At 42.6% G+C, this 12174-nt stretch overlaps 1 protein-coding gene across 1 annotated transcript; it reads right to left on the bottom strand.

The window, feature by feature from the left end:
* Positions 1-2695: 2695 nt before the first annotated feature.
* Positions 2696-9961, bottom strand: LOC124703386 (WD repeat-containing protein 20-like). Its single transcript, XM_047235602.1, has 11 exons — positions 9779-9961; positions 8967-9281; positions 8771-8879; positions 8591-8690; positions 6693-6780; positions 6525-6608; positions 5809-5905; positions 5632-5719; positions 4191-4296; positions 4011-4103; positions 2696-3368 (listed from the first exon to the last, which is right to left on the bottom strand). The coding sequence occupies exons 1-11, from the start codon at positions 9944-9946 to the stop codon at positions 2928-2930; spliced, it is 1689 nt and encodes a 562-aa protein (XP_047091558.1). The 5' UTR covers positions 9947-9961; the 3' UTR covers positions 2696-2927.
* Positions 9962-12174: the final 2213 nt, after the last annotated feature.

The following is a 12174-nucleotide window of genomic DNA, read 5'->3' as shown; positions in this document are numbered from 1 at the left end:
GCTCGGAGCAGCCGAACCTTCGCACTCCCACATTGCCAAACGAAGATGAGGGAGACCCACAACACCGCCGGCATGCGAACCACTGGCCCAAGCACCGGTAGGTGGAGAACGCCAGTCGCCGACAGAGGGAGCAGAAGGCGAGGGTGCGAAAAACTTTGGCGGTGGAGGCGGCCATGGTGTAGAGGGCCGTTGCCAAACGGGCAGAGTGGGTTGCGAAGATGGAAGAGGTCATGGCGGCAAGGTGGGCATCGATCACTGAGAGGCAAACATCAAGCTCGACCTGATCAAGCCCAACGTGGCGGCTTAGAAGAGGAGGGACGACGACTTGGCGATGTTGTTGGTCGACACAAGGGGCATGGACGACAATGTGATGACGCCATGCGCGGATCAGCGCGCCACGATCCTGTACGGCGATGGATGGGGCCCATGCGATTGCATTATCCTTTTAGAATGGGCAGTGCTATTAAACCTCCGGAGGATATTTTCCTACCAACTTCCGAGGCCACGCAATTTCTGCCAAAGTCCTGGATTTGCTTCATTGCGGCAAAAAAAAAAACCCAGCTTTTGCTCCACTAAAGCAAAAAAAGGGGTTGCCTAAATAAAGGAAAAATGACCTGTTGGACCCGGACCTCACCGGAGGATTGTACTTCGCCAGACACCTCGCCGGAGACTCCACCGTAGTACCGTACTTCGCTGGAGACATTGTAGAAATTATTTTTTACTAAAGTAGCAAAATAACAGAGAAATTATAACAAACAATTTATACTATTGTAGCATAAAAAATAGATCTTCCGTGACGTCCTTGCAGCACCGACGACAGTACCAACCTATTCTTTGGTAGCATGAGCGGCATTGTTTTGCAGCATCGATGGCAGTCGTTCGCAGCTCCGGTGACGGTCCCTTGCAGCATCGAGCGTTCGACAGCCGGCTTTGCAGCTCCACGGAGAAGCCTTTGCAGATCCACCCGATAGCCTTGGTAGCACATGTCTTGGAGGTTTGCAACAACAATGCTCGAGATTCATAGCACAGGTAGCATCGTCGTAGCTGCGGGCGGAAGAATTTGCAGCTCTGCCAATAGCCTATGTCAGGTAGCATCGCCGTTGTCGGCGGTTTGCAGCAACACAACTTTGAAAATCCTAGAACTAGGCTTCACAGCATCCGTACAACATCCATAATGATGTCGCGCATTTACCGCGAGCTCAACAGGTAGCATGCCGGTGTCGAAGAGCACGAGAGGCCGAGAACTGCGCCGACAGACGGGAGCAGCATCAGCGGCCCAAAAACTATGTCGGCAGGCAACACCACGTTGGCAACATGAACATGAACTGCTCGGCAAACGGGAGCCGCGTCAGTTGATAGGAGCCACGCTGGCGGCCGGGACCAACATGCTAGCTGGCGACGGAGAATGGCGCGCGGTCCGACGCATTTGCTTGTGTGATTGTATAATGTGTGCTAGAAAAAATGCAAGATGCTACAGTTGCTAGACATGTGTACACTTGAAGACCCGTTGTACAGGACGATGGCATTGGTCTAGGACGTTGGCTCACCATTTGTACCGTCAATATGGATAGGCGTATTCAGGCTGGAGACTAGTGGGCCATGGACCACTATTCAATAATCCATATCTAAGAGCAATACGTGAAGATATACATTGATGTGCTTCCATGTGGCAGGGGCTGGTCCAGGAAGCGGGAGCAGATAGTCCCGGGAGTCAAAGCACATTTCCGCTTTAAAAGTTGCAAATATAATAAAGACCGATAAAACTATATATGTGCTCTTTATAATAACCGGGTCAACAACCGAATAGATATGCCCCGGGATTTGCGGTTTACCGGTTAAACCATGGTTGGCCTGATTCAAATGCTGATATTTAAAGGTATAAAATAAGTCAAATTTTACATATAACTTGGTATCTTTGCAATTTCATTCAAATGATTGTCATTGCGGAAATCAACAAGATCTACAAAATGCTTCCTTGCTTATGATATTTGGTACACTGTCCTAGTTTTATCATTACCAATACTTGTCAATTTCTCTTTCGTCGTACTACCAAATAAGCCCGGAAAGATATACTTCCCGTGACCTAAATACACATTTTTCCACTCCCTTCATCTTATTTTAGGATTGGTTTGCCATTTTCACAATCTGCTTAGAATCTACCATTATCTGGGTGAGTAATTATTGTTCTCTTAGATGCACAATTTTACAGTATAAATGCCTCTAACTCCCATCGGCAAAGACTAACCCTACATCCGAGCCAACAAGATTCAACAAACAATCAAGTTTCATCAAAACATCCAAACACCTTGGACATCACGACTCGTCGATGAGAAGCACCACCTCATATTTGAAATACAGGTCGAAATAGATATCATTCATTCCCATGTGTTTTCAACATGAACTTTCCCCAAACTGGCATGGGCCAACTGGAACAATTTGTTTCTCACAAAAAAATATTTGATGACAAATCAATGCCTAAAAGAAGCAAACGAACAGAACACAAAGCCAACTAGATTTGAAAACGTTGTATAAACAATATTAGTTTACAGTTCCATGGAGATAAGCAGAAAGCAACGTCTCAGGGAGCCAAATGGAATATGATCTGCAGCCTCAAGAGCGCCTAGAAAGTCAAGTTACTATGCAAAGAATTGGTACATACTCTAATCTATAGAGATGTTACGGAAGACTAGCCAAATGATATGGAACACAACCCGTAAACTTGTACTATTCATCTCAGGACAATGTCTGTATCTGTACAGGACCAAGTTCCGTTATTTTTCTTTTGACACATAAGACATCTATTGAGTACGCTTCCATCGCTGGAAGATTTCCCAGCGAAGCCCTGTTCACTAATCGCCACGTTAGTGACAAGATATGAGTAGCCATGGCCAAGCAAGCATGATAAAAATGCAAGCAGAAGCCTTTGGTCACGAGTAAAGAACAGATGATGGTTGCTTGAAGCTAGAGCTGACGGCGCCTGCCTTATTTGGTGATGTTATCATCTTATCCTTTGAGATGGCATTGCCAGCTAACAGTTCAGAAGAATTTGGCCGCTGGCTGTTCTCACTGTGGACTGGTCTGGCCCAGATTTTTATTTGCCCCTCACGGCATATGGTGACAATTGATTCGCTGGTGAATTCTAAGCCAGACAGTGGATCAGCGTGTACTCTGTGTGCCACAAGGGGTGAGAGCTTCGGTACGTCTCGCATCCGTGGAGAAGGCTGAAGAACACCAGTAGGAGGAGGGCATGCACTGTCCCAGTGTGCAGAAGGGCTTCCACTGCTAAATGTTGGGGAGCCGCTGGAAGGATGTCGTAGTGGCACAGCAATCTCGTCCATTGCCAGATCCCAGAGAAGCAGTTGAGTATCCTAAGTGCATACAAAGGTGAAAAGGCATTATTTCTGGTGTTAACCCAATATGCTAAATGGTAACTGAAGCATAAACTACTTGTACATGATAATAGCACACCCTATGTCCAAGATATAATCATTGAATCTCAAGTTGTAATATGTGGTCAAGAGTAAATATTCAATGCCACAGCTTAACAATAAACACGCGAAATAGGAAAGACCAAATACCTCTTTGGGAGGCATAAAATAGGAAATGCAGCAAACTTATTTGTGAGGCCTGGACTCTGCCAAGTCCCTGCCAAGTCCAATTCATTTTTGTCCAGGCTTAAGCCAGGATGCCTACCCGAACTGGGCCAGCATGAACATGTTGCAAGTGGCACACGTTGTATTACTATTTTTCAGCAAAACTAGTTAGATCCATGCAACTCTAGAGGCATGCCCATTGCTCACAACGGTAATATTGCCTAATCAACCCAGCAAGTAAGTAACTGATACAACACTTAGATATCACTGGCATTCCAATACTTCTCGGTAATCACAGCTATAAAAGAAAACAACGGATTCTTTCTACCACATATTATTCTAATTTCAGTTAGAGAAAAAACAAATTATGCTGCAGATTAACAAATTTGTTGTTTTATACTATAAACTAATTGGTACCTGACCAACAGAGCCAAAGCGATACATCACACTTTCTACTGCTTCATCAGAATTTGGTGGGGACCAATATGAATCAAATGCAACCGAGCTAACCTGCGGACCAGAAAAGAGATTTGCATCAAAATAGCAAGTTTCAACAAAATAGCTGGTAATCAAAGACAGCGGTAATGATAAAATCACCCATGATGTATGCCCCTCGCCCCATGCAACCATCTTTCTGTCATCCATGCTCCATACTTGTACAAGATCATCTTCCCCACCTGATAATAAATATTTTCCATCCGCGCTGAAACAGGAGAGCACAGATAAATTATTGACACCTTCCAGGTTCTGTTTCAAAGAAGAAAATGCAAAAGGAAAAGAAAAGAATATGCAATGGCTATATGAATATACTACCCCAATCATATATAGCAGCACGTTTCTATATGGGTATACTGTTCTACAGTTATATAGCTAAAGCTTTAACTCCACAACCATTGTGAAATGGCACAACAAATCCTACTGCATCAGAAAAATTGTACAGGCAACAGTAAGTTATGTTGTGAAAGGGACAAGAGATGCAAGTACGCAATACTACCAAGAATATTACGCAATTTTGGTCAAAATTCCTTCAGAACTAGAAAAACAGTAACAGAGCAATTTCAGGACAGAGGGTTGCAACAGCCTAGAGAAGATGAGATCCTGACCCAATGTGTTAACAGTTTCTTTCATGTTTGATTACATAACATGTCAAAAGCTGTGTTCCATATTCTTGCAATAAAAAGGTACTCAATTAAAGTACAAGAGCATAGGCAAAAAAATACCAAGCCGAACACAACTCGATAAGCAGGCAGGTGGAAGATAAGTAACTTCTAATTTGTACAGTATATGCCAGTCAATAATTACAACAATTTGCTGGCAGTCAAATCAAGCTGGATTCTAACTGAGAAGCCAAGAAAATCGCTTTTATAAACGCGTTATAGAGCTAATGCATAGAGCGATGACTTCTATAGCTCAACGTATGAGTTCATCTTCAAGTCACATTGCCTTCTGCATGACGAATGATAAAATTTTAAGATTAACTTAATATATAACCCAAAATAAGAAATTGACAAGCATGCTGCAAGTCCGCACCATATGTTGCTGCTAGTTTTCCGTAACTGTCCATAATAAATACACTTAGCTGCTGTTCTTCAACAATTTTTATACTCCCTCCGGTCCATATTAATGTACTCAACTTTATCTAGATTCCTATGTATCTAGTCAAGTTTTTAGACTAGATGCATACGAATCTAGACAAAGTTGAGTCCATTAATATGGACCGGAGGGATTATGTAAAATTGGTCAGTTCTGATGATGATTTATACAAAAACTAGTCTCACAGCGCCGGGGATAATTTGCAGAAAGACTTGTATGGTTTTGTGTGATACACAGATTAATCAACATGATTACAAGAGGTAAAACATGACAGTCCTAAAAGTGACTGGAAGTAACAGAACTGATGCAACTGCGCAAAACATATGCCGAACTACGGGTTTCTGTTTTTGCAAATGTCAGAAGTACGAGTTTCAAGAAGCAGGTGGGCATATGACAAAGTAGGTGCCATACATCAGCACAACATTACATGCAATCAGCAGTTTACCTCCATGAGCAACACAAAAGAGCACCATAGTAGCTTTTCCCACCAAATATTAGTTGTTCTTTCGCGAAGTCAAATACTCTTAAGTAGCCTGCGTGCAATTGGAAAACTTGAGTACAATATATGACAGAAAATAAATCTTTAGTGTGTGTCGATTCTTGTCTTGGCTCGACAAGTTACCATCTCGACCAACAGTAGCCATGTACGCTCCATCAGGGGAAAATGAAATGGCATTGATTGCACCTTGACAGATGTGCCATCTTGCAGTAGGATTGCTCTGCAGTATTATTTACATCCCAGAATCAATGATAGCAGCTACAGTTTAAAAATCATCATGTTCAGGAATTTCTTAACTTCGCTTGAATTAACATTTTGCAGCATTCACAAATGTTATGTGTGGTTAAAAACGCTGGATACAATATTGCAGAAAATGCTTTCATCTGCAACAAAAAGGATTTGACCAATATTTGCAACACATATGCACTTTTATTAGTTTTTGATTGCCCTGACGCAGATTTGATAGCATGCTGATGCTGTCTTAGAAAATGTTACAAATAATGAACATGTCGCAGTAGACTGGCAATTACTCTACCTTTTAAGGGATGTTAAAAACAGAGAATAACAACCAGAGATCTTAAAATCTAGTCATGAACTCAAGAAAAAAATATAAACCTAATGTTACAAGCTTATTCTGGTTATCGAACCCAGCGAATTATTCTACGGGTGCATTAGTTTTCCTGGACATACAGGTCCTACTTCTTTGCATAATGTGAAACCATCCCAACACTGATATCCATGTCCGTTAATGTTTTCAGTAAAAGGTACCAGATGCCATAAATCAACTCTACAAGATATCAAATGCCACTAGTTGATCAAAATCAAGTGCTCTATGGTACCTTATTGGACTTTGCATGTGAAATCATCAGCTGACTTTGATCTTTTACAGTTGGAAATGTCCAGTCAGCATTTCCATCCTTGGACTGAACATAAAAAATAATCAGTTCAAATTTGACGTAACGAATCTTAATTACATTGTAACAAAATATGATGACAATAGGGCTCACTTTGTCATAAACGTAAAGATTTCCATCAGCATTACTGACAACAAATATGCCATCGCGCTCCGGCACCCATGCAACACAAGTACATCGGCTGCAACAAGGGCATCAAGTAAAGTCAAATTTGAACTGGTCACAAATAGTCATATTCTTCAAACAATATTTGCATGTATATACGGTTTTTCCCTTCCAAAACCGGCCAGGGAGTAAAGTGCCAGGATGGCTTCGGTGTTTAGGGGAGGGAAAAGTCCACTTTACGCTTAAATCTTTTCTGATGCTACCTCAGATCTAAGGCAACATCAGATCAACCCAGCACTCCAAGAAGATACACATTAGGTACCACGGCAGTCGGCCCATAACATCAACAGTATCCATCAGTAGCTCAGTCAGGGCGAGCGGAAAAAATAAGTGCTGTCCGGAGGGAGGTCTTAGCACGATCCCCTTGAAGGCTTTTGTTTTGAGGGTTATTACATTACGTGAGTTGCAGGTTACGAAAGGCCATCTTGCTGTCAGTAGTGAAGTTGCTTATTTGGGAGCAATCCACACGAGGTTGACATTTCCGCCATGTTCCCAAATTACCTATACAAATATGGCACTTGTAACTACTTCATATTTTTCATAATGGCAGAGCTCATGGCAACAATTTAGGGCTTAGAAGCGGTTGCCTAGAGAATGGGGCCAGAGTGAGAAGTTGGTAGCACGGCTAGTAACAAAGGAGGGGACTGTGGTTGTGTGGGGAGTGGGGCGAGGCCAGGAGGGGTAAGAGTCCCTTATGCATAAAATGAGTGTGGGAGGAAGTTATGGTTTGTTTTGTGGGCCTTTGAGAAATCGCATATGGGTCACTGAGTAGTACTATCCAGTTTCTAATAGCTAGGATTGTTGACCTGATTCAGGTGATCTACTAATTTATGAGGAATTATAAATGTTTATTTTTTATTTTTTTTCTCTCAACTAAATACTTTCTTCCTTGTAACTGATACCTTCTTCTGCCTCTCAAATAAATTGTCAAAACAATACCTAAATTTCCTAAATACAACTCCTTTTTGTCTACAAAAAGATGTCGCAGATTTATGTAGGTACGTATGGATATCTAGATAAATCCGTGACATCCTTTTTCTAGAAGGAGGGAGTATAACAATTTTCCAATCAATAGATGTTCTAGCAACGCTATGAAGTCCTTTGGTTGGCAAGAAGAACATGCATGCAACCAAAATGCTTCGCTTCAGATTCTGACTACGCAAGGAAGGTATATCATTATCCAGCTTCAGCTCTCCATAACAAAAAATATGCTTACACTAAACGCTCCTCGTGGACTCCATAAAGAGGACAGGAACAACAAAACTATTGGACCCACCATAGTAGGGTGGCATTAGGGTATATTCAAAACAGGGAAACGACAAGTTGACAACAGCTCTCACATGCCAATTTGAAGCGGTCGGCATGAAAAAACATGCTCTGTGCCAGACATTTCAATAGTGCTTACATCAAATGTTTGCTACTATCCACTGATTTTCATCAAGATGGGTACGCAAAAGAAGTTTTTGGCATAGTCCTTATCCACTAATAATAGCAGCAGTCTACATGTTACAACTTCTAATAACTAAAAATAAATAAAAACTCTGATTCAGACCAACTTTAGTTAATAGTGTGTTGAGGATGTGACATGGAACAAACGTACGACAACAGTTGGAGCGCTTGTCATGTAAAAAAAAAATTTGAGCCTTGTCATGTACTCCCTCCGGTCTCTTTTAATTGACTCAGATTTAGTACAACTTTGTACTAAATTTGAGTCAATTAAAAAAGAACGGAGGGAGTAATTGTGATATAATTTTTTTAAAATCATACTATGACAGTTTTATCACTACCATTTTTTGAAAAAGAAAGAAAGGAAGAAGCAAACATGCCTGTTAGCAGTTCCATCCTTCTCTTTATTGATAAAATGTTGAGATGCAACAGGCTTCTTTCCAGGATCTTGCAACTGCTGCCTCAATGACATCGAGTAGACTACACAATGAACACATAACTCGAGTCAGGAGATAGTTCAATTTAAGAGCAAAGCATTGTATAAATTAGGAAGCACTGACCATCTCCTGACCATACTCCAATGATCAGGTCGTGGCCCTCTTTGGCCTCCGAGTCAAATGCATGACAAAGCGGGTTTGAGTTGCTGAAGTGGATGGACTTCACTGGATCCTGGTGCATTTAATACCTTGATCAGAGAATTACAAGGTAAGAGCGTTGCAAGTAACTTTAGCATGCATTCGGCAAAGGAACTAATACTTTGTCATGTGAGTTGAGATCGCTGATGAACAGTGTATCAGCAGTATTGAAGATGATGTATGTGCCCTTGCCATCGTAGTTCACCACTGCTTGTGATCCGCTAACGCTCGTTGACATACCGATGCCTCCACCCACACGGCTGCTCCCTGAAACAGCCCTGCTGACACCATTGTTCCCCGCAAAGCTGAGTGTTCGGCTCCCATTCCCGGTACCAAGCAGTCTCGCAGCTGCAGATCGCATACCGCTGCCAGAACTTGGTGTCGAAGGTGTAGAACCCTGCCCCACCGGTTTCTCCTTCAAATATGCCACCGTCATCTGCCATTGTTGTAAGTTATTGACACAATATTAACCTTTCAGAATAGAAGAGTAAACATGGCGACGAAGTCGATCATCGGTGAAGAAGAAAAATAACAGAAATCATCGGTTATACCATTAAAATCCCCAGCAAGGTACCCCTATAAATTCATCACTATGTGAGGTTCCATAGATGGTCACTCGTAAGGAACTGGCAGCAACCTAGGGTCGTCACTCCCAAGGGAGCGGCGGAGGCACTAAATATGAGTAGTCTCTCCAAAAATGTCACCTGAACTACCACAACCCAAAACTTACTGGAAACCCTAACTAAATTCAATCAACACCCAGCATACACGAAAAAATATACACCCGAATCCGTCGCTTGATCAAGTCAACACCCAGCACCGCCGCCAATTCAACATCCCATCCACAGCAGCCCATCGAGATCCCAACAGTCGCGCTAACCACAAACCCCAGGGCCCGATCATCAGCGGTGCGGACTTGGGCGCCGTTCATACCTCGGAGACGGTCTTGCCGCCGGCGCCGTGGTTGTAGTGCAGCACGGAGGGGGAGTGGGTCTTCTCGTACTGCAGCTTGTGCCGCCCCTCGGGGGTCTTGAAGTAGGTCTTGAGACCGGGCGCGCCCCCGGCCGCGCCGCCCCCACCAGCCGACGACGACGTCGCCATACCCAGGCGCCGGCACCAGCTACGCCGCTCGCGGGTCGCGGGAAGGCCCCACCTCCGCGATCGCTTCCACGAATGCTTACGACGCGCGCGCAGTCATCTCGTGCCTCCGCCGCCGCAATCCGCCGCCGCGCGACGAGGCGAGTGAGGGTTAGGGTTTTGGGGGCGGTGAGATTGGGATCGATGCGATGCGATGCGACGGGGAGGCGGTTTGTTGATTTGGGATGAGAGATGGGAGAAACAGAGACCTGGTGCTGGTGCTGGTGCTGGTGGTAGGAGGAGAAACAGAAATGACTTTTTTTTTTCTTTTGCCTCTCGGGTAGGGCTGGACAAAAAGCTCGAAGCTCAGCGAGTTAAATGAGTGCTCGTTTGCTCGATTCGTTTGAGCTCGGCTCGTTTTGTTAACGAGCCGAGCTGAGCATCAGTTTTTTCTCGTTAAGGTTAACGAGCTAAACAATCGAGCCGACTATGTTCGTGAGCTACTCGTTAAGATCGGTAACAAGCTAGGATTCACCAGTTTTGACTGCGAGTGACTTTTGTTATCTTAAATATTTGGCAGGAAAGAGCCAAGCAAAATAGTGTTCTTTAACCATGCTTGAAACTCCTACATCAGCATCTAAAAACCTATGTTTTCTCTCTTCCTCACCAGGCAATGCACACATGTTTATTTTCCATTGCCTCCTTAACGATCCTTAACGAGCTGCTCGTGAGCACTCGCAAGAACATAACGAGTCGAGCCGAACAATGATTTCAGCTCGTTATTCTTAACGAGCTTAACGATTCGAGCCTTAACGATCACGAGCTTAACGAGCCGAGCCTTAATGATCCGAGCAGCTCGTTAGTCCACCCCTACTCTCGGGTGGAAACTCTGCATCGTGTAAAGGACAACTATGCAGATCCAACTAAAATTGCATAATTTCGCTTTAAAAATAAAACTATGCATGATTTTTGTAATAGATTTCTTGTAGACCGTTTCCGCAAAATAATTTCAGCATATATCAATAAAAAAGAGAAATATGTTGCCGTGGTTATTAAGTTCAAAATATTGGTCAATGAATATGTTGCACAGATATTGCGTTGATGATTCTTGTCTTTATAATCGAACAACGGTAAAGTATGGGTATCTCAAGTAACTTGGCTGCGTGACTAATTGTGTTGTGAACAATAGCAAAGTATGAGGTATCTCAGGCAAACATGGATACGTTGTGAGATCGTATTAGATATGAGGAGTGTACATCGGTTTTATAGCTCATCTTGGTAGACTATGCTAGAGTTCACACAGTGAAGTTCTTTTAATAGGATTGTTTGCTTTGTTAGAGTTTGACTTGCAATTATGAAATATAAGTTGTTTAGTAACATCTTTACTTACCTTGAAGTACATTTATTTATTTCAACCGTCTTTGCTCGTTGTTTGTCTTCAGATGGCAGCATATGCTTCCGTTAGTATTAGGGAAATGTAGAAGATCCTTATAAGGTGGTCTTTCTTTCAAAGGTTCCAATTAGGCATCAATATAGGCGTACTGTGACGTTTCCTTAACAAGCTTTGAATTTTCCATCGCATCCTTCATGTCTATCCTTTCTTTGGTGCTTTAATATGGTCAGTAAAAGATTGAACAATATGCAAGATAATGTCGGAATCTAAGTGAAATTTGTCAGCCATATCCTCTATTTTACTAGTCTCAAGAAAAGCTTTAATGCAATCATGTATTCATGTTCAGCCTTATGCTCCTTTGTGCCGTGTGTCAAAAGATCAAGTTTCCATATTATTACGAATCCTATCTAGCATTTTCTAAGCCTTTGTGATAGTAAACTCCATAAAGCCTTCCCTAGAAGATATGTCTACTTCTCTCCTATTCTTGTCACTAAGACCTCCACAAAAAAAACGTGTAAAACTAACCAAGTGGGCAATTGGTGATGTGGGAAGTTGTCTAGCAAACCTCTGAACCTTGCATACCCTTTAACAAGGCTTTGTCCCGGCTTATTTTTGAAGTTCGTAATATTGCGCCCCGCTCCATCATACTTTCTTTTTGGATAGAAGTAAGTCAAGAATTGATGTGACAAACTTGCTCAAGTGTCCATCATACCTGCATGCAAAGTCTTGAACCAAGTGAATGCCTTATTAGAAAGCCTTTCTCCAAATAATTTTAACCTCATTTCTTCTTCAGTAAATGAATTTAACATAAATGTTCCACAATATCTTTAAAGAAATCAATATGAGCATATGGATCTTC

Source organism: Lolium rigidum, chromosome 3, assembly GCF_022539505.1.
Source record: "Lolium rigidum isolate FL_2022 chromosome 3, APGP_CSIRO_Lrig_0.1, whole genome shotgun sequence".
NCBI lineage: Eukaryota > Viridiplantae > Streptophyta > Magnoliopsida > Poales > Poaceae > Lolium > Lolium rigidum.
The sequence above is the reverse complement of the archived record's forward strand: the minus strand, read 5'-3'. Positions and strand labels throughout refer to the sequence as shown.